Source organism: Chelmon rostratus, chromosome 8, assembly GCF_017976325.1.
Source record: "Chelmon rostratus isolate fCheRos1 chromosome 8, fCheRos1.pri, whole genome shotgun sequence".
In the NCBI taxonomy this organism is placed as follows: domain Eukaryota; kingdom Metazoa; phylum Chordata; class Actinopteri; order Chaetodontiformes; family Chaetodontidae; genus Chelmon; species Chelmon rostratus.
The window spans coordinates 24749328-24773423 of record NC_055665.1 but is presented as its reverse complement, the minus strand read 5'-3'; the positions used below and the strand labels follow the sequence as shown (position 1 = coordinate 24773423).

The following is a 24096-nucleotide window of genomic DNA, read 5'->3' as shown; positions in this document are numbered from 1 at the left end:
TTGCAACACGTCACTCCTTTCGCCACTGTCCAACATCGCACGCGCGCTGTCTGATCCGATTTTGCATAATTTACTGTAAATATAATCGATCAGCGTCAGAGCGCCCCAACCGGAATATGGCTCCATTAAGGCCGTTTCCGCGGCGGCGCTCAGTGCTAAACATACGCGGGGAGATATGGCCACTGATCACATGATGTGTAAGCTGTGCTGTCAACAGCTTTAGCAGCTTTGCAATGGTGCAAATCAAAACACAGCCTCTTTAAAGAATTAACATGTTTTGAAGTTTGTTTTATATTTTCAGCATATTTGACATAAATTGTTTATCTATTTACAAAGCTTTGTCATTAGTGATTTTCCAGCGAGGCCTTAAGATGCTGTGTGTTTTGTGGCGTTCGTCTGGCGGAAAATGCTGATGTACAAATTGAACTGAAAAGCTTGTTACTTAATCCTCTGTTGCCACCTATCCCCTAACTATAGAGCCTCCTGCATTTCGTTCCAATGCAAAGTTCTGCATCGCGCTGCCCCCCACAAATACATCCTCAGTAATTCCTGCCAAGCCAGAGATTTACACTGAACAGCTATTAGGGCATCACTTTCTAGTGTGCCAGCTTCTATCCTGCTCTGGAAATGCTGCTCACCAAATTATCCCCTTTTATTAACATCTAAAAAAATTAGCATATCATGTGTTTTTTTAATTACTGCAACAATTTACGTGGTTGAAGTCAAACTCAAGGCTTGGCCAATAATTTTACTGTATATTGCTGACAACATATTGTGACAATGCCTGCTGCAAAATGTGACTCATATTTCCTAGGAGTCCCTTTCCTTTCTCTCATCCAAGATTCAGTCAAAACCCTGATATTAATTTTGACATATTCCATGAAAATGTTTTGATTAACTGTAGCTAATTAAATTGAAATAAACAAAAAGAATCTTAATACAGGCATAAAAGTTATTTACATCCCTGCAATGGAAGACTGACAGACTTTATTTCTTGAATATGGCAGAGGCACCTTCCTGTTGCAGGCGCAGAGCCGTTTCTCTTCTGGGCTATGGAGATGTCAAAGCATCACGCAAATGTGATGAACCCAATATCCATATCCATGATACATCAAAACCTCGGCATGGCACAAAAATAACTGCAATACCTCAGGAGCAACCTCAGAAATCCCCTTAATTGAGCAATATCTTCATTCCTGATCCATGTGCATCACCAAGGTGAAAAGGGACTGTGCAAGTTAAATGAAAGAAGAATTCATGATGTGTGGCGGCCTCTCTCACTCACCCTGGCTATTTCCCCTCTTGGCAGGGGCCAAATAGAGAATGTTAAATGAGGCAATTGTGTCCCGGAGGCAAAAAGAGAGAGAGAGAAAAAAAGCAAGCAGTGCCCCTGCTCTCTGCTCCAACCCTGAGGAGCATTCTGCAGCATGATGAGGTACATCCAAGCATCCAGGCCTGCCACCACCCAAATAGCTCAGACTGGACCTAAATTCCCATGAGAACAGGCCACTCCACGCTAATACACACACAAACGGACTCATTAGTCAAATTCTTAATAAAGGTGGTGTTTCACTGTACTGCGCACAAAACATTTGCAGGTTAAAAAGAATGTGTGATGCCTGTCATATGGGCAGTCATGGAAAGTAACTAAGTACAATTACTCAAGTATAGTACTTGGGTGCAATTTTGAGGTACTTGCAGTTTTCATGACCATCTACATTTAATGCTGTTTCTGCTGTACATGTTTTAAATTTCAAAATAAATATAGAATATATTTACTCATCTACATTTATTTGACAACTATAGTTCTTTCTTACTTTGCAGATGATCATGTTGCACAACAAAAACATGTCACCATCATCAGAAGAGATGATGCTACTTTTGATGCTTAAAGTGCATTTTTCTATTAACACTTCTCTAATTTTAAGCAAGATTTCAATTGCAGGGCTTTTACTTGTAATGGAGTATTTTTACAGTGTGGTGTTGCTACATCAGTTCTTCTCCAACCCCAAGTGACGGGACTAATGTCAGCAAATAGCAAACAAAAGCCAATTGTAAGTTCCTAAAGTCCAAGTTCACGTCTTTAAATGTCTCGTTTTGTCAGAAGAACGGTCCAAATCCAAATATGTCCTGTTTACTCTCCCAGCGGACAAAGACATTCACATTTTAGCTATTCTTTACTTAAAAAGATGAATTTGTTATCAACATTTTCTGCTGATGGACTAATCCATTAATTACTGATCATTCCAGCTTAACACAACTTTGCATAATCACAGTACCACCAGCACCATAAACAGTGAGTGTCAGGATATACTGTAGGCCTATAGGAGGCCTGTAGAAATACCAGGATGTAGAGTGCGATCGGTTAACATTCTGCGGTGGTGGCTGCAGGAAACTGATCTCCCCTTCAGTCCCACACTGTCAGCTATACAGACATACTCCACGGTGACACCTCTGATAATCAAAGCTTTGTCTGGGTCTTAAAAGGACGTACTTGAACAACAGCGAGACCAGAGGCCTTCTTTGCTGTAATGGCCTTTGGACATCAATATTTAAATCTTACATCTCTGTTGTGATTAGAATGCTGCCTTTCTCTGTTTTTTTTTCTTCGCCCCTCTCTCTCCTGAAACAACAAGGTGGGGGTGAAAAAAAGGCTTAAATCAATGATCTTTGAGTCTAAACTAGATTCCTAAGCAGTTTGCCACTCTCAGCAGCAAGATAAGATAAACTCTCTTTGACCTAAGAGATGAAGTTGCCATGACGATCAGGGAGTCCACTTTCTCTATTGATATTTTGCTGATGTAACAACAAATGGAACTAGATCCTGCTCTTGATAATGGTGATTAATTAATACCAATATTGATCCCTACAAGCAAGAGACAAGGCTATTAACTTAAAGCAGGCTTAAAGTCAATTGTTACCTGGGGGCTCAATGGGCATCATTGATATAAAATCTAAATAAACAGAGAGGAATACGGTTCAGGACTGAAATGTACAATTCAGAGGAAAACACCAAAGCAGCACCAGTTAAACGCATTAACAGATTTGTGCTTTTGATCTGCACATATTTCTAAAATTAACATTTTCTTCATTGGTGACAGTTGCAGTGCCTGGATGAAAACACAATGGTGACAGCTTGGGCCAGCGGTTATTGGAATAATAACAGTGGAATTCAGGAAAGAGGAAGATAAAGAGGAAACTGCGTGAGGAAGTGACCTCCACCTTTGCAGCAACCCTGCCCACATTTCACACTGCTGTCCAGGCACTGCGGGCTGCAGCGGCAGAGAGGGCAGGATTAGGCACCGTCAGTCCATCGGCTGCCAACCCCAGCCCATCCAACACATCACACAGCACTGTTGTCAACAAAGGAAACGGCAGCTGCTATACATTCCTCTCCCTATAGCAGCAGAGCCTGTGACATAAGCAGTAGTGCTGGAGCAGCAGCGTAAATGCTTTCTCTATAAAAGAAGCGCCGTACTTTAGACACAATAGAAAAAAAACATTACAAGAAGATGACATTCATCTGCATTGTTGTTTTGTGTCAAAAGTGAGGAGGCAATTGGGGATCCTTCAGCTAAGACGAGGCAACGGCACAAGCTGTTATTGGCAGGGAACAGATGTTTGAGGGAAAGTTGGCATTCAACAACCATTCTTCTTCTGACAGAAATCAACAAGAGAAACACAAGAGACACGGCGTGATTGTCACCCAATGAAAGAGAAACCCTTAAATATACAGGGAGGCTGGCATGCAAACATTTTTTGATTTTACACCCCCAAAACATCTGACTGCTGGAGTTGCCAGCGTTTGTGGGCCAAGGGTGAGACGCGGCGTATACGACTCGCACTGCACGCTCGCCTTATACAAGAAAGCAAAAGCTGGGCTAAGTTGTAGAAAATATGGAACGAGGAGTCTGTTCCTTGAGAGGGAAAAAAAAAAATACATCAAGCTAACAGCTCCGATCCTTCTGCTGAAAGCCACATGCTCCTCGCGCATACTGTACATGCACCAATGTATACACAAGCAAACACACGCACAAATTCAGATACAGGATGTTGGCAGTCAATTCAGTAAACACTCCCCTTATCCCTTACTACTGTAATCTGCCTCTGATAAATGCCCCTCAAAGATAGAAATGTCACCTGATATGATAAACAGTATGCTAACGTTACATAAAGTGGCCTTATGCTAAGGAGTTGGAGAGATTAACTGTAGAGCGGAGATGAAAAAAATGGTCGCCGCGATAAAAAACAGACTTTTAGCTCGAGCACAGAACCTCGTTTGACTGTTGTTCAGTTCTCGACTGAGTAGTCGAGAAAAGCAGGGACCTTATTGTAATGATCTGAGGCTTGTGCATTATATTGTCTTGAAGGTAACTTGATGGTAACAGAAGCAGAAAACAATTACAAATAAATACGGCCAAAACTGTTGGGATCATATTCGTCATCATAAATATGCCCATCAAGCGATGCATCTCAGAAAATGTGATCAGAAAAGCAGTGTTTACCAAAGCACCACTAGTCCCCGTTCCAACATTAACCACAAGGTATTGTGGGTAAGAATAAAACCAAATAACAACAACACATTAAAAACATTTCTGCACACTGCAGTGGGCCGGCATTACAGATGTAACATCACCATCGCATGAGCAGATTAGGCTTTTCGACAGTACGACACAGTGGCAAGGAAGCTCTGGGGACTGGTGCACTTGCCACTCGGGTGCCATACAGACTTACAGTTAAGCAGCAGTATAATCACTACAGTACGGTGCTTGATTCTGGTTGGACGACGTCGAGTAAAAGAGCCAGAGGAAGCAACATGAATTCTCAGACGGTCCATGTGGTGAAGACAACAGTAAAAGAGAGAACACTAAGTCAGTTTAATAAGCACATTTGACATTAGATGTCTGGCCGTGGCCTCAGAGGGCTGCTTCAATATGTTCCCATAAACACTGGGGGAGGCACGCTCCCTACATCATCCAGATTCCCCTTTACGCTGTGAAACTTTGGGGGGCAATTTTACAGAAAAATTACTCTGAGGGGCCTGGTTTCAATTCAGCCCGTTCATATCTTTCCTTCCTATTAAGCATCAAAATGTTCTGCTCTCAGTACGAATAGAGGTATGGACACCAGCAGCAGCCGGGGAAGAGCGGAAGGTGGGGAGGGGGGGTGGGGGTAGGGAGGACAAGGGGGGGGGGGGGGATAGAGGGAGCTTGGTGGAATTCACACATCATATTACAGCAGCTAATCGCAATCCGCAGAGCATCAGCGATATTTTCATCACTCCTGTCAAATTCTACTGACCCGCCGTGGAACGGCTAACAATCTGGGCAATTTATTGGCATATTGGCACGGGGTGATAAGGCTAAAAACAACAGCAGCTAGCAGCTGGCCCTGGGAGATGAGCTGATAACATTGATATGTGCTCCCACACAAAACACCTCCACCACTATCTCCTCTTTCTATCAAACTCTTATTACAATAAAAGTGTATGGGGGGGTTTTCGTTTTCTTGGCAAAGCAACAAGGGGAGGGGGGGGGGGGTACAGAAAGGGGGGCAGAAATATATATTTATATATATATATAAAAAAATCAGATGTAACGTTTCACAGAAAAAAAACAAGGGGGAAAATACATAATTTATCACTGTATTATCAGGATATCCAGGCAGCCTAATCAAGGAGCACTGAGTGACTATTTTTTGCCTTATCATCCAAAGTGGTGGAAACGGAGAAGGAATTATCAGCCAGCTGCAGATTGCTGGGCTGGAATTTTAATGGTAATAATCGGGTTTCTGATGGTATATCTTCTCTGCTTATCTTTCCCATTATCTGGCCTTATCTCCCCAGTCATCGGAGCAAATTAATGGTGCTCTTTCAGCATCGCCTTTTTATCACCGCTCAGAGAGCACCCAAGGGGAAAGAATAAGCAAAATATTAAAATACTGCATAAATCACAATTTTAGATAACGGTCCAATGTATGCAGGAGGAGGTGGGGGGGGGGGGGGGGGGGACTGCGCCCAACAACCTTTTTGTCCTTTAGAATGACTGTCTGTGCTGACTTTCTGTGCAGTGCCTCCTCGGCCTTTTTCCCAGAGTTCCCGGGGTAGGAGAGAGGATCTAGGCTCCTCGTGACCTTTCTGTTTCTAACTAGAGCTTGATTATACGGCTGCACACCGGCTCCATATTAACAAGATCTTACACATGACATACTAATTCACACGAGGCCGGGTCACTGTGACGAAAGCGCAACACAAACGCTAGACTTCCTTTGCTCGACAACAAAATTTGGATGCTACGATGGGATTGGTCCAAAGATGAGTGGGCCCGTCACGTCACACGCTGTCGTGCTTCTTTGTTGATTGGAAATGGTTGCGGGTTCGTGGTGGATGCCGGTAAAAACACAAATATGAACTCAGAGACAGTTAAGACAAAACGGTGTTTCTGCACAATTATTATTTTGTGGCAACTACCCTGGACCAAACTACACTAAGCTGCATGAAAAGCAAGGGCAAAAACAAAATCTAGTCATGAAAACATTTTAAACACCATCGAGTAAATAAATAAAATGTTAAACTGGTTGATCTGAGATTGTTTGACAAAACTGTTGTTTTTCAGGAATTTCTACTGTAATAAATTGTACATCATTTTAAGTGCTAATAAATCTAAATTTGCTTGACCTGAAGAAGCACGAAATAAATCCAAATTCAGAGCGAGGCTGCCTTAAAAACTTCAAATAAAAAGTATGACCCGTAAATATTCAAGAGGTAAAACAACAGCAGTTATGTGTAAAATAAAACAGGGCGACACACAAACCTCTTGTGTCGCACACAAACGTAACAAAAAGCTCTCGTCCACCATCACACACAAGCCCTCGTGAGTTCATGCATGTCAGCGCACACACACGTGCAAACACACACACCCACACATGGACACACACACACACACAAACACTGACAAACGTTGCCTTACTTCTGAATTCTCCATATAATCTTGTAGCACAGAGTATCACAAGCAGCCTACAAGACAAATTACTGGAAGTGGTTTGATATTCGATATTTTGATCCCACAGTAACCACAGCCTGCTTTTAGCCTCTTAAAGCAGCAGCTAGAAGCAACAGCACACAGTGGACAAACTGAACACACACACTGTAGACACACACTCAGATGTCAGCTGCATTTGAGATGTGAAAGTGTGTCCATGTCAGTGTGTGTGTGTGTGTACAAATCCCCACATATTTACAGCTCGCCCACAGGCTCTTTAAAATCCTGAAAATTACGGGAAGTTGTTTAAAACCTTTCATTAAAAATATATATCATGAGTAAAATTCAACAACGTGAGTATGACTCACTTTTGAATTAATGTAGGCCAAGAGGTTATACTTTGTTCATACGTTCATGCAATAATAATAATAATAATATGATAATAATAATATATAAAATTTGAAAAGCAAATGTGTGTCAGCTATGCTGCTGGGACACAAGGTCAACACTTCCCCCACTGGACTGATACAGTCCACTGAGATTACAATTAAAACATGCATCAACTGGCCACACTTTAACTGCAATACCAATACCAATCACCACTATTAATCAATATTAATGTCATGTATGGGCTGCAAGTGGGAAGTTTGAAAAAGTGTGTGTGCACGGTTTTGTGTCTCACACACCTGCACGAGAGTGTGTATGTGCAAGAGGACTGAAAGTGAAGAGTGTGTGAAGGAGTTGGAGTGCGTGCGGGACACGTGTGTGTCTGCGTGCCACAAATAAAAACATTTAGCAGCGATACGATTCAGAAACAAGCCGGCCTCGCTCCACCGCGTCACTATTTATTATCGGCCTATAATTTAGAATTACGGCTGATTAACTGGCACAAAGAGCCGCTGCCTGCGCACCCGCTCAAAGTGATGGACTGACACGCTATTCTGGGCGGAAACTCGAACAGAGTCACATCAACCAAACAACAAAATAACTTCATTTTTTTTTTTCTTCTTTTTTTTTGCCGCAACTTGGCAGCAGCGGGGAAACTTTTCCGCCGGCGCTCGGATCGCAAAATAAGCTCGTCAGAAACAGTACGTGTCTGCGGAGGGAGGCTGGAGCGTCTGGACCGTGACAGGCAACACATGAGCGGCGATAGTTGAGCGCTGCTGAATCAGCTGCGGCCGCGATCGTTTCAATATTCTGCAAACTCTAACAAGCCCGGAGACGCGCCGCAGCGGCGAGGCGACAGGAAAAACTTACGTTTGATCTGCCGGGGGTTGCTCTGCTTCCTTCGGGACATGCCTGCTGTGCGGCTGGTCAGTGAATCCAGGTGTAGTACTGACAGATCGATAGGTTCTGGTTCATCCAAGCAGCCGGTTTGGGTTTTTGTCTGATGGAAATTGAGAAAGAAAAAGAAGAAGGGGGGCACCAGTACTTTTTACGCACAAGTCTATCGTTCCGTCAGTCTTTCCTTTATCTTTCTCGTCTCTCTGGCTCTGGCTTTGGCTTTCTCTCTCTCTCTCTCTCTCTCTCTCTCTCTCTCTCTCTCTCTCTCTCTCTCTCTCGCACACATACACACCCTCTCTCTCTCTCCCTCTCTGTCTCTGTCTCTCTCTCTCTCTCACTCTTTCTCAGCACCGCTCTCCGTGATGAGGCTGCGCTTCGCCGCGATCCGCACGGACTGACTGGGGAGGTGAAAGCGTTTCGCGCTTTTGTTTGAAGATAAGGTTTGTTCCTCCCCGGGTACCGTAGCCGCAGCCTCGTGAACTTCACTTGATCCACAATTACTTTAACTTCCAGTTATTAATTAGCGTCGCCCTTATAAATGAAATCTAAACGGAGATGGAGACAAAACTGATCATAAACAGTCACAATATAAACAAAAATATTTTGCCTAAATTTCAGGTAAACGTTTTTTTTTGTCCCCCGCCCACAAACACACCTTAAAGAACCCTGTGGTCATCAGTGTTGTGCAGCTTCAAAATGAACTCAAAGATCTATTTAACTACTACATTTATTATGTTATCCATTGCACACACACACACAAACGCACACGCACGCACGCACGCACACACGCAAAAAGAGGTTTAGGGGAGAAGCCACCGCTGTTGCACCAGGTTCATTTAATACAGCATGCGGTCCTCGTCATATCAGCAGCACATCTGAACCTATAATGGTTAAATACATGAGGATTAGCTCAGATGCAGTTTGGCCGCTCATTCTCCCAGCATGCACTCCGAGAGATGATCTGGACTGAGACGCCATGACCTTAAGTGGCCAAAAGCTGAAAGAAGTGACCTAAAGTTTATTGTGAACACACATAAAATCTACCATTCAAATTATACAATATTGTATAGTGTGTAAAAGCCTGCTCTGAATTATACTTATACTAGTATATAATGTTTGTACTTGTACTTTAAAATGTTTCTGAACTTTTACTGTAAGGTATGTTTCAGTGATCACACAGTGGCTTTCCGGTGAGAGACAGTACTCTGCTTTTTCTGCCTTGTTTATTTATCGGTTTGATAAACTGTCAATCAGAATGTGAGCCTCTTTTCGTGCCTACAATTAGTCTGCTATGGACGAGAAAAATATTCAGAATATTTAAAGGGAGGGCGGGCGAGAGCCTTCAAATCATTCAGATTTTGACTGCCATGTTCTGAATAGTTGCCCAAACTGGAAATCACTCTCTTCAATTAGCCAGTTGGACTGCCAAGGAAGACAAGCAAGTGGCCTGTGAAATTATCTTGTAACCCAATTCCACAACTTTGGAATGGAGTCTGAAACTACAGAATAATTTATGTGGCAGACAGGTCAGCGGCGGTTCACCTTGAGGAGAGCATGTGTGTTGGTTTGTCTCCTCCTGTGTTTTCTCCAGGTCCTCTGGTGGCTAAAGTTCTCTTTTTTTTTTTCTTTGGATTTTCTTTCGTCTTCGTGCACGGCTTTGGTCCTGATCCAAGCCCGGTGATGTCATGGGACGGTGGTAGTCATAGTGAACCATTTCCAAATCTCAGCTTTGTCACACTGTGCACATTTAGACAGTTTCTGTTAAAAAATGCCAGAATGACGACCCATTGAACACAAAGGAAAACTGTTCAATAGATAAATAGTGAAAAAACACATATCAGCATAAACACAACTTTTTGTGTGTGCTTTCCTGACATCCAACTTTCCACACACACAATAAACTATCAAAAAAAAAAAAAAATGACATACAAACCACAATTGAAGGTTAAAAATAAAGCATTCCCACACACTGTCTAAAATTACCATCCTAAACATCCATAAATATCGTTTACTGGCCATATTAGGAACCTAGCACCAAAATCAATAATGATTTGTGGTAAGAGCAACAACATAGTGAGAGAGGAGAGTCAAATTGCCAGCTGAAGATTAATTTAACGCCACTCCTAAATCCTCTGAGACTGGAGCGTGGTTCTTCTCTGCTGTTCCTGAGCCCCAGTGGCTTGTTTGAAGCCGTCTTTGATTGACAGGTACAAATCTGCGAGAGGAAGAGAAAGCTTTTTTCACTGCTCGGACCAGATGGTTGTGATAATTAACATGATACTGTTTCCATCGCAAGGGAAATCACTGACACAAGGTTGGTCATATTAATAGGTTAAGGTATACTGTATGCTGTGGAGATGCTGCGCAGTGCACTCACATAATCTGATTATGAGGGGAAAGGTTGATTTAATGTGCTAAATCATTTGATTAGAACTGCCAAGTCACATTTGGGGAATGCCATTCAGCGTCGGGGCAGTGGAGGTGGGCTGTCTGGTGGCTTCATCGTGTTCATTCTTAAAGAAAATATGTTTCGGAACAAATGCTGTTCGTACGGCTCATTGGTATGCCCAGTGGTCTTCTGACTGAAGACTCGTCAGCGTGTCTATGAACTGTGCGTCTCATTCAGAGCCTGAAAATATTTTTGTGAGAGTGACATGTTGATGTTAAATAATAGATAAAGTTTTGTCTACTGATGGGATTATTTATTGACAGCTCTGTCACAAGCAATGGCTGATTTTTTTTTCAAGCTGCAGGATAGGGGGGTGTAGATGAGCAACTCTTTTTCTTCAGGTTTACCAACATTTTACAATTAATTTAAAAATAGAACTTCATAATTTGTCTTTTTCAAGCATGTTGCTGCATCCTGATCTCGATGGCACAGTGTCATCCTTGCACAAACTCACAATCTTTACCCTTGTTATAGCACTATACAGTAGTAAGGGACTGTCCACAAATTATTTGGGGGGTGGGGGGCATCTTAATTTATCTTACGGCTCACTTTTTGTAGACCCTCTGCAGAATTATTGGTATTTTCTTTGAACTCTCCCCTTGATTTAGGAAAAAGCACCATCCTCCTGTCAGTAGCTCAGAAAATTGCACAATTGAATTGTACAGCTCACCACCTTTACTAACCGAGAGCGCACAGAGTATTTGAGATGTTGTTCTCCAATTAAAAATGTAATGGACTAACAATTTCTGCATACTTGTGTGTCAATACCAGTGGAATTAGCAAATACCAAATTTAGGGAAAACGTGAAGCGTCCTTTTTATTGAATATTCCAGCCATTCTTTATTTCTTTAAAGAGGACCTGTCACTTACACTTTATATGACACGTTTAACATTTGTTTGACACATTTATGTTCACTCTAGTTCTGTTTTCTGTAAAGATGCACACAAATGTTCATGAAGGTTGTGATGTTCAATCACAATCTTTGTGATCTGTGATGCAGAAAAAAATCCTTTAAAAATCGGCATTTGTTTTTTTTTAAATCAAAATATTAAAATCTAAGTGGGATGAAAAAAATTAAAAAGCTATCGCCTGCTCCTCCTAAACTGTGTGGAATACCCTCCCTTCAGCAAATAGAAAAATAAATAACCCACCCCCTTTCTGACCCCCACCCCTTCTATTAATTTTTGTACAGTCCCTAAAAGACATGTGATTGCATCATACAAAGTAATAAGCAATTATGAAACAGTTAAGTCTGAAATGATCTGATCCTGCATTGACTTCACCAAGTTATCAGAAATGAAACGCTGTTATTCCAGCGCTGTGTTAATTTTATGACAAAAATTGAAATTGAATGATTGCCACGCTAACAGCTGCAGTCTTCCTCTTGCACTGTTTAAGTGAGCTGCTGTGCTGACCGAGTAATATCACAGGGAGCCTGGCATGACAAATTACTAGGTTGATTTCTTTAAGGGATCACACATGTCCACTGGCGCTGGGAGTGACAGCCATCGGTTGGACAGGGACCCTCTCCTTAAAGAGCAGCCTCAGCAGCTCCACTTGGACATCAGTGTTATGAGTTTGCCTGCTGTGGTGTCACCCTCTGGCTGTTGGGGATTGGTTTGTCTTCAGAGGATGTGAGGTCTGTGTGTGTGTGTGTGTGTGTGTGTGCACGGAGTAGGGTGATGTGGCACATGTATAACTGTTTAGGTCCTCAATGTGTGTGTGTGTGGGACTCTCTGTGTAAGTGTACACATTATTTAAGAGAGAGACAGAGGGGAAAAAAAGAGAAACACATCCAGGAACTGAAACAGAAACTTGAAAAAAACTGAAGATGAATAGTTTCTGTAATGTTTTTGCATAATATCCCATAATTCTTTGTGATTTCCTAGCAGAAATGAAGTGTAAGCGTGTGTCCTTGAATGGCCTGGATGTAGCACTGCATCCCAATGCTGACACCCACAGTTTTGAAAATCCTGCTTTACCCATAGCAACGAAAGCTATAATGTTGAGTTGCTGTTGTCTGTCCTGGGTAAGATGCTGGTGCTGGTTGTGGCTGAATGCTCCAGCTCTCCATCCCACCACCCCCACCACCAACCCCTCCCCATCCATCCATCCATCCAGCAGCTCCAGCAGCAGTGAGCAAACAGATGTCTGAGAGAGTGCCCACTGCGCTGCCCGAGCTGCCAAAACCACCCGCGGCCCTGGAGGCCTCAGCGCCAGCTTTTTCCAGGGAGGCTTCACTCTCCGCACCGCCATCCAGTGCCCTTCTCTCCCCACCTCCTTCCGTTTACCAGGGAGATACATAACATGCAGCGCACTACGAGAGAAAGCACGGCGAGCAAAAAAAACACATCAACAACAAAGTCGGGAACATTAAAAAAAAAAAAAAGAAATCAAAATGCCAGACATTCCCAAAGCATCTTAAGATTACACCAAAACGTTAAAGTCGAGAGAAGTGACGGAAATACAAAAAGAGGGCGGGATGAACAAACTATGCTCCTCCCATTGGGAGTGTGTAAATCTGTAAATAAAGGCTTTTTGTAGAGGAGGAGGAGGAGGAGGAGAGAACCACGGGGCAGTATATTCTTACTGCTAATCTCAGTGTCTTTTTATGTGGTCAAAAGCTGAGACTGTGACACCTCCAGGGGATAACCAGCAAGCCTTTTATGGATTAAAATCATAAATATCCGCGCTCATTTCAAGGAGTTCATTTCTTAAAATAATAGTGTTGCATTATTAAGTAAGCAGAGAAATGTATCTGACAGTAGTGGAAGGTGAGGGAATTCAGACTGTAGAATGAATGAATAACTCAATGACTTTCTGTGGGAACCTTCAACATCACCCCAAAATGACCTTTTAATGGTCAATTCTGAAGAAGTAGGCTCTATTCTATTACAGATTTGTCATTTTGATAATACCTTTATAAATATATGATTAACAGCTGAGTTAAATGTGAGACAATCAGATCACACTTGTTTCCTGTTTTTATTGTACTTTCCCCCTGCAGAGTCGAAGGCATGTGTGTGGACTGGACTTGATCTGAGGTAATGTGTGTCAAATTATATGACAGTTCTAAGTCGATATCTGCATAAAACAGAATACCCTTAATCACTGTTTATCACATTGTTATCCCTGCATACAGTGAATGAACTGTGCCCACCCTGCATGGAGCTGCAACACCACAAAATCATGTAAGCCAGATTCAGAGTGCTGCATATACATTCTCAGATGCTACGAGCCAAAGTCCAAAAATAAAGAAAAACAGATTAACTTCCACAATCACATCCTCAGACCTTCACTGTCTGCCACTGAATTCATTAATCACTGTCAAAAGAACATTTACAATTCTAATTAAATAGTCCATCTTCTGTCCAGGGTTAGTTAAACACAAGTTAGTTAAACATAAGAAATAAGCAACTCTTCCAGTTTTGATAATCTTTACCTGATTCTTTCAGTGTTTGTCAGGGCATTTCACAGGACATCAACGCTCTTAAATCACAGCAGTTTGCACAGTAAAAAGAAATCACAGTGCTCACACAATCGGTGTTGCTCCTCAATATTTTTCAATCCGCAAACCTCACTGGCCCGAGGAAGACTACCAGTTCTCAGCTGTGTAACTAAAGATCTTTAGCTTCTAGATAAACTGGTATTTTCATCTCCAGCTGAATCCCAGCTACAATGAAGATACAGAGAACAGGGATTTTTTGCAGAGTTTATGATACCTATAATGTATCCATTGATATTCACTACGTATGGAATCTTTCTTTAGTACGACCACAATTCCAGGAACAACAGCTGTCATAATCTGAGTCTAATTCTGGCTGTAAATCCACTACATCAGTTTGTATGTGCACTACATTATAAATGATATGTCCATGTTCCAGTATATCACTGTTTGTATGCAAGTCAGAGGTTTGTATGCCAAGGGTCCAAGTAACATATGTGCTCCTTTAACCATGAGCACCTCATGTGTTTTGACATCCTGTGATTTAATATTATTCATTTTTCTGAGGTCAAGTAAATTATATTTGATATGTGTGGCTGATCTTTTTCCCATTTTCCTATGTGTGCATGAGTAACTGAGGACCCACATCTGAACGCAGCATTATAATACAGTCTGTTGATGTATTTTATAAGTGTGTCTGCTGGTTTATTACATATGCAGAGGCATCAGTGCACAGCAAAATGGAAAAATGCATCAATATATTCACTGAAAGGCAGGCCGTAGACAGCTCAGAAAATAAATCTACATCTGCCAGGCTCCATGCAAACAGCAGAGCCATCCTTAATGGTGAAACCATCGATGAAAACAGATAAAAATATTAAATATTCAGACATTCCTTTCACCCAGTATCAAAAGCGTCCAGATGTGGGAAGCTGAAGTTGTTATCATGAAGCCAACGACAGGCATTGAAAGAAATTCCTCTGAATTTTCAACCATATAAAAGTATTTTATGGCATGCAAATAAATGGTAATTTTTGACTATGGAGAAAAAAAAACATGCCAATAAACCCTATCATTTGGGACTAAAACTCCACAAACAGGAGATACTTTCAATTTGCTTTGCCTGTCTCCCCGCGTTAGATGCTTGCGATTGCCGCGAAATTAATCCATTTAACAATCTGTGGCTTAAATTTGAGGATTTCCAGTTTTTTTAGAATATCAATAAGTTCCAATTGAAGAGAGGATTCTTTTGCAATTCAGGCATGTGCAGGCGATAACGGCAGAGTTGGCATGAAGAGAGGCAAAGATGGATTAATTATGCAGAGAACATGGAAATTCTGCTTATCATCGCTTAGCAAAGGAGCCCAGCTCACATAATCAGAAAACGAGGATGAAAAAAATAACAATGCAATGGCACCTTCCAGCCCATCATCTTACAAGTTAGATTTTTCCTGTAATTAAAAAGTAACATACAATTATATTCATATCTCATATGCAGACTATGAGTGGGTGTATATTAAATAATTGCATTGGGATATAAGGGTTGAAGTAAAAAAAAAAAAAAAGAGGAGAGGAAAAAGAAGTTTAAAAAAATCTTGTCTCACAGGGGTATAGCTCCCCTGGGTTGGATTGAACTACTTAGAAACTGAAAACTTAAATTATCTTTGGAAAGCAAACAAAGACAAAGGCTAAAGAGAGAAGACTGAAGCCACTGTATATTTACTTCCTTGTGTTTTTTTGAAACGTGCTCTTGGTGCGTTTTGCAAACAAGAATAATAATGTCTAAAGGCAGTCGTGGTAAATCCCCTCTGAGGATGTATGATATGGAAAGATATATGCAGCATTTTGTTTCTCATTTCATGTCGTCGTCAGATTTCACCATCACAGCTACGTATTCCAGGATGTCGAGGAGCTGTGTTCAGCCTGCCAGTTCTGTGAGCAGCAGCTAATATGTGCTGGGCTTATGCCTGCGTTTCTCTTATTCCTTAAAGAGCAGCAGATTAAACTGTTAATGCTGCACAGTAGTTGGTTACAAACAGGCGAGAGGTTTAAAACCTCTTTTTTTTTTTTTTTCTGAGACACCTCTAGTGAAAAACATGAAGGTCAAAGGTTAATGCTATAGCTGCCTCGGCTGCAGACAAATCCATCATGTAAGTTGGATTTATTTCTCTAAAATGTAAAAATGTTGCATGCAGCGGGAGTAGAATGATGGTTGCCTTTGTCCTCACATGCTGACAGTACACTGAAATCTGTCAGCGATCTGGCTAATGAGGGTTACAAGCCCCTTGTGTTGGTTTCTAATGTTGAATTTAGCATCTTCTCAGTGAATAATAAGTAAAACATACCATGTCATATCCTAGCAACGACACTTAGTGTGGCAGGAGCTCACTAAAAAGCTTACATAACACATCCAGCAGTGACCGTGTTAGGAAACACAGAGTGGAAAACATATAAGAGGGGTCATGTTATGTTTTGCGCCTGTTTCATTTTCAAGTCAATAGTTAATCGCAAGTTGCATCTCAAGTCAAAGGGGTGTAAGTTCATTACAATATGTGTATAAGACAGTGATTCAGACTAATTCCTCTGTAATGACTCTGTCATATGTTTGAATAAATTATGGACCCACTCTAGCATCCTCTCACTCCATCCTGACTTTTTGAACTGACCCCAAAAAGCAAATCCCTTGAAACTTCTCGAATCAGTCTTTTCTTATCCTTTAGATAGCTTTCCAGTTCACTTGCAGATTGCGGCAGCCTTTCAGACGGCGCACCTGTTGCTTGAGCCTTGATTTCGCTTTTTGATCAGAGGGCCCTTTGACAAAAGAGGGAAAGAAGAGGCTGAAGAAGAGGGAGAGGCAAGAGAAAAGATCCTTATCGAATGCTCTCCACCGGACAATGAATTTTCCCCACCATTCAAATGTATCTGCAGAATGCTTGAGTGATTCATTACAGCAGATTCTGAAGTGTGACAATGGACCTCAGAAATGAGTGATGGTATCTTTTTGCTGATTTCATTTCCCTGATCCTCCTTATCCCCCTGGCCTGTGTACCTCTATTAATTAGAAAGTAGGGATTTCCACTCATCAACTGATGGGTTTCATGCTCTGCTCTGTCACAAATCTCCTGTCCACGCTATCTCCCTCCTTCCAAGCCATGGCTGCTTTGGAACGTACATACTCCGCTCGGGCTTCAATCTCAGCTGCGAGTCAGGGTGGCTTTGGCGATTCATAAATATTTATAAACCGATTAAGAAAGAATAATAAAGTTATAAGACAGTGGTTGGTTACCCTTGAACAGTGCCGTGGATGACTTCCTAAGGAGGCGAAATGTGATCAGCCTTTCTGCTGCTTTTTTTATTTTTTATTTTTTCAGGAAGTCATTCTTCCTCTCCGGTATGAACATAGAAACTATGAGTTTATTATTTTATTGCTCACTTGAGCAACCTCATAAAACAATTATTAATATGAAATTTATAATGATTAGCTGCCATATGGTCAGAAGATTCCCACAGTAAATATGCAGCCAAAGTGCACCAGTGTTGTGCAGTAACAGCAGGATGATGCAAAGTAAAATGACAAACTAATGGCATCTTAACCCTTTTGTTTCGTCGACATTGAGCTCATTATTTGAGGTCTCACAGACGCCGCTGCTGAATATGCAAAAGTGATAATTATGATTGCAAAATCAAATACTTTTCCTTTTAATTATGCTTTCTTTTCTTCAGACCTTCGGAAATGCCAACATGTGGACAGGTATTCAACTGGTAACCCTCCCCTTGCATCACTGACAGTAAGAAAACATGGAAAATTAATTGTTATTACAGCAGATAAGAAAACTTTTCATGCTTTATGGTACCTTATATGAGCTATGCATGAACACATATATTATTTTATTTTAATGAGTGTTGGTTTGCAAAAAGTCACTCACAGTCAAAGAAATGCACAGAATGTTACAGTTTGTGTGTTATGTTCATACAGTGTTGTTGCTTAGTGTATGTCTGGGTTCAGCTAGACCCCAGTGAGGTCAAACTCCTCGAACTCCTGACAGACCGATGTGAAATTTGGCAGCGATAGTGCAACACCAATCACAGATACAGAGCACATGACACTCCATAGTAGTTTAAAACAGAAGTATTGCTTTATTTTCTGTCATGAACCTGTGAAACATGTCATCAGCTCATATTTGTCACCAAATCTCCATTAGGATTCCCTTAATCCCATGATACATACAGGAGAGGACACAATGGATGGCGGTAAATTAAAGTGAACGAACAAATGTGGAGCTCAGTAACATCAGTGATACAGGTGTGAATGTGTGAGCATGATGGACTATGAGGTGCAGAAGTGCAAAACAACGTATTCATTTAAGAGGTCAGTGCATTTATATTCTGTATCTGTTAATATTCTAGTTATTAGAAAAGTGATGCCAGTCAGTGCTTTTGTTTGAGCGCGTGCGATGTCTGTTGCGGCTCGTATCTAGAATGAAGTGTGCTCCAGAGTGCGATTTGCATTTCATTCTAGCCTGTTTTTCCAGTAACTGCTGGATGGTTAATTGTGATTTTAAGAATGTGACAAATCTCAGGGCTGCAGTTATCTCCTACCACAGCTTAAACAATAAAAACAGCAAGAGAAGAAAAAAGCTCAGCAAAGCAAAAAGGCTATATTTGCTATCAGAGCAAATGACACATTGCGTAGTCCCCAAAGCACCTCTTGCTTAGGTTTTTAGGGACAGTCTGACTCTTGAAAGTGCCATTAATTATTAATGATACCCAGCACAGCTGAAATGGCCAATTTCCCTGTTGTCTCTATGACTAGAAGGGTGCTTGAGGGCGAAGACCTGCAATTAGCTGTTATATGTGGGTGGCCATTCTAGACAGCATCAACTCTTGTTAGTAGCATGACTGCAGAGGAAAGGAGACGGAACCCCAAGACTAATTATCCTTTTCCTCTCCCTTAAATATGAAGACATTAAAGTTGATTAGTCTTTCTAATTAGGTTATGCTTTTTGATACCACTTATGTTTTTTGCTTCTGGCTTTTATGTATGATAATCTCTTTTCTGCATACTTGCCTACAAAGTTATTCCATTGTAGTCGCACACACTGGCATCAGGAAATGGAGACAGGAGCACGTTTGGGTGAAGCCTCTGTTCCCCCCCTTCATGTTGCACTCCATAAACATTTTGTATGTCGCTGCTTTTTCTTGCAAAAATGTGGCATTTTTGGAATATTTTCAGCATGCGAAGTCAGTGCGATGTTTCTCTGGAACAAAGGGAACGGGAAGTTGACTTGAACGAGTTTGCAGAGAAATGGAAACCACAAGAGCCACTTAACCCATGATGCCGCTTTCAAATAACAGCTAAATCTGATATGCCTACCCCACTCCCCCCGTTGCAACGGCACACAAGGACATGACTGGGCAGAAAAGAGAGAGTCCTCATCTGTAAGATTAGGTTTGGCAACTCTACTCCTCTCCTCTGGATGTCAGATCAGCAGAGTAAATTATATTGAGATCCTCTCAGAGATGACAGATGAAATCTGTCTCTTTGGGCTTGACGTGGAGCTGCAGGTGATACATGATATGTGATAAGGCGGTGATGTCACGGCCGCAGGTGGCTTCCCCCTCCCCCTCCTCCCCACGTCCCCTCCACTTGTGTGGAAAATGGCAGCACTGTGAGCAGCTCACAGAGAACTTTTATCTCCCCCCATCTGTGTGGTCTCAGGCGCGATGATCTTGGACTCCAGCCATCTCAACCTTCATGCCATTTAAGAAAAAAAAAAAAAAGAGGGGGGAGGGGGAGGGGCGGCAGGATGGAGAGAAAGGAGAGGGAGGAGAGGGAGGGGGTGAAGAAGGCTGCTTTTAAGTTGTAGGGCCGGCAAGCAGCTGTTTGACATGTTTTTGTTGGGCATGGAGTGATGAGTGAATTTAAAAACACTGTCACTTTGCCTCGTGCCTCACATTTATATAATTGTTTCGGTTATTTGACTTCTGAATGGCCAATTTTTGGTTTTCACTTATCTCTTTTACTTTGTGTGTTTTAATATGTTCTTGTTTATATGATGGTTTGTGTGCTGCGTTGAATGTTGTCCAGCACCAAGTTCCTAACAATGTTTTTTTCTGTAATGAGGAAATTATGAAAGCACTGACGGATCCAATATGACGTTCTGGGTGATAATATTATGAAATTCTATGATGCTGCAGAAGGAAAGCACTGAAAAAACAGTGTTTCTAATTAAAATCTAGAGCTGGTTATGCCAATACATACTTTAGACCATGTCTGTACCTTTTCTGTTTTTTTCCCTGCTCAAATGTACAAATGTGTGGATGTATATTTTCAATCAAATCAGTTTCTCTTTTTTAGTCCTGGTATCACTGCCTAGAGGGTTAAACCTCAAACTGCTGAGACAAGGATAAAAACATCTACATTTAAAGTCACAAAACCAAAAATAACTGCACTTTCCCCCCATTCTGGTGCAATGAAATGAGATTTGAAGCACAAAAGGAGCAATCAAAAAAAAAAAAAAGATGTGTAGAAAAAAAAGTCAAGTCAAGTTAAGTTGGTTAATGGCTTCACCCAGCGCTGGAACAGAAGGGAGGGTATTTTCTTGCCAAGCCTTCCTGAACAAACAGGTACGCCTGTAGTTTTTGATAGGGACATCTTCGCACTGCAGACACTGAGTGGAGCTTGAAGGACTTATCATTTTGAAATGAGGAAAAGTAAATATATGTTGCTTGTCAATAATTAGGAATGCCTCGCCTTTTGTTTCTATGCAGCAACTATGTATGTTGTTGTCAATGTGCCATTTCGGACTCAGCTGCACTTCAGAGATACAGAGGCTGGGCATGTTGTCTTCCCTGTATTGTGATATTACAGCTTGGCACAGTTCTTTCATGTTAAAGGATAAACACTGGCTAACAGTATATCAACTCTGGGGTTGTGTGTGTTTATGCACAGAATAGCTTTTAATATGGGCTATAACATCAAAGATTGTTTAAAGGTTATTCAATACAGTAATGCTAGAATTCAATTAATTTCTACGATTGTCTAAGCAAAATGAGAGAGGGGGGCAGCGCTAAGGCACAACATTCTGCTAAATAGCTTTGAACTACAGATAGTTTCCATTAATTAAACTGGATTGCAAGTTGTTTAATCAATTTCAGAGCCCCAAACAGTGACAATCAAGCGCCTGCAGTCAGTGTGTGCGCATGTGCACACGTGTATGTGTGTGGGTACGTGTGTGCGAGAGTGTGGTCAAAAAAAGAGACAAAAACGAACGCATTTGTCTGTTTGTAATGCTACCAATGGTGCTGGCGTGTAGGGTCTCACTAATTAACCTCCACGTTGATAATGTGCTTAATTACTTTATATTGTGATTTAGTTTCTTCCTAGAGGTTATTCTCTCTTTCAGATTGCAGAAATAATCTTACATGCCTCAAAGGTGTTGAGCGGAGAATGTGATGCCCCAGTGAAACGCTGGTGCAAGCAGGCATCTGTGGATAGACTTTGTGATTACCACCGCACTGACATCAATGGAAACCATTTGACACCTGGCCCAGAGAGGGGGCAGCATCAGGCTGCAAGAGCTTTGATTAAATGAAAAAAAAAAAAAGAAAAAAAAAAGACAAGCATAGTCGAGGGGGAAAAACTTGATGTAATTTTGTCTGATCACCACACTGGCCCTGTGTCCTATCAGGCAGAGGACCTCTCATCACCTTTAAATTTCACTGGGCTCATGAAAAGACCAGACACAGGTTTGATAAAAAAAAAAAAAAAATGAAAGGAAAAAAAACTATGGCAACACAAAATGGGGTGGAATGAGACTCTGATCCTCTGCCTTTTGATATCTGGTGGAGTCACTATGCAACAATTTACTTGTAGTACAATTTAAAGTCCTTTGAATTCATGCAGGCTTGCAGAGAAGAGGATATGGTGGAGAGAAGGGGAGAGGAGGAACATACTGAACTTTTTATTGAAATATACAAAAATGCAAAAGCTGCTATGCGATATCAATGACACTGCATACGGATTTAAAATGCATTTTTCCCATATAAACTACAAGTTAAACATGCAAAAGAGAGAGCTAGCGGCAGCAGGGAGGAATTTAAGAATGACAATAGTTTGTGGTGAGAGTTTCCCTGCCCTGAATGTAAAGGACACATTAGCTCAGTTCAATGTGGTTTGTTTATGGAACAATACACTGCAAATTACCACAGTGCAAAAAGTGAGGAAAATCAGCTAAATACACCTTCACTTGGTAATGACATGGGATTGTTCATAGATAACAACACACACCTGCATCTCTTCCTCCACAGGCACACTCACGGCCCCCACACACACGCTCGCCTCCCCCTCTCTGTTTGTTTTGTTTTGGGCAGTGAGGATAACACCTGCCTCTTCCCAGTTAATGGTCTTTTTAATTCATGGCTCAAACCCATTTCAAGGCAAACCCTTTCACAATTTGCTTAATTTCTGATGTCATTTCCACCCTATAATTACTGTTCTCTCCCTCATATTTATCAGTCAATGTACCTGCAATGAAAATATAAGACCTTGACACCACTTTTGCAGAATCAAAATAGTATTTAATTTGATGTCTTTGGCCGTCAAACAACATTGTTCGAGGGACGTAATTAGGACAAATTTATCTTTTTTTTTTTATTTAGGGGATATTGCCAAGACATGTGGGACCTTTATGATAAGAAGGGGAAAGAAAACGTTTGAACACCGCTGCCCAGTATCTCATGGTTATTGTGAATGGCTTTCAGTAAAATTAATGGTGTGGGGGAGATTGCAGGGTGGCCATGGTAAAACAGGATGCAGATGTGGTTACAGGGCATCCAGGTAAGGAAGCAGTCATTTCCTAAACACAGCGTGGATACACTCACACACACACACACACACACACACACACACACACACACACACACACACGCACATACACACAGTGTAAATGTATGAGGCAAAATAGGATTTTGGATCATTGTGTGTTCCTATTTCTCCCAACGGTCTCTCTTTTGTCATTTTTGCCCCTTGACCCACCTCGCTATTCCCCGACCACGCAGACTTTTTTTTTGAGTTTTTAAAAATCCCACAGTTTGGGTTTGCTTGATACCTAATCTGACTTTCGTAATAGCATCAGAAGAGTAGATCAGCAATAAAAATGTCCTCAGTACGGCCTCTGCAGAAGATATAAATGGAGAAAATGGAAAATAACAAGTATTTGAATATAAAAGCATCCTGTTAGACTTCTTGCTATAGTTAATGGCACCCTCACCCTGTGGAAATGAAGTGGGTGCACTTCTTTACTTCTACTACTTCACTGAATTGCACTGATCTATATGCACATGGGGAGGAATATGTGCTAGACAACTGCCCCCAGCAGAGTGAAAAATTACTCCTGCTCCTGCGTACAGCCAGATTTTCTGTACACAACCTGCTATATGTTATGTTGTCAAGAGTGATTTTTTTTTCCACGGCAAAGGAAAATTAATTGCAAAGAGGGACGAGAATTTGTTTTCATATTGGCTTGGTGGCGCCGAGTGCCAGGATGGAGGAGGACAGCTGTGGGGGAAGGCTGGCCGACCCGCTGCCTTCTGCCTCTCCCATGCCTTGCTGCACAGAGTCTGTGACAAAACAAGCCTCCAGGAATACTGGGCAAACACTGAGAGCCTCTCACTGGGATCCGCACTATTTCCTGAGAGCACCACAGCCAAAAAGCTTCACACTTCCAATACTGTCTTCGCTTCTTTTTCGAAATTGAATTGTTCCTTCCGCCATCAAAGATATGGAATAGTCATGATCAGAAATTGCCTGTTCAGTCGATGGCTCGCAAATATGAGCACGGCGTAACTCGGTGAGGTGCTGAAATTGCAAACAAACATGTTCTTTTAGCACGCTTTAACAACTCGCAGCAAGAAATAGGGTCAAGCATGTTGTAAG

At 41.5% G+C, this 24096-nt stretch overlaps 1 protein-coding gene across 1 annotated transcript in view; it reads right to left on the bottom strand.

The window, feature by feature from the left end:
* The window catches only part of zfpm2a (zinc finger protein, FOG family member 2a), a 114069-nt gene extending 105751 nt beyond the window's left edge, over window positions 1–8318 (bottom strand). The window contains exon 1 of the mRNA XM_041943194.1: window positions 8238–8318. Coding sequence (XP_041799128.1) covers window positions 8238–8277 — 40 coding nt within the window. The 5' untranslated portion in view covers window positions 8278–8318. The remainder of the gene's footprint in view (window positions 1–8237) is intronic.
* Between the last annotated feature and the right edge of the window lie 15778 nt (window positions 8319–24096).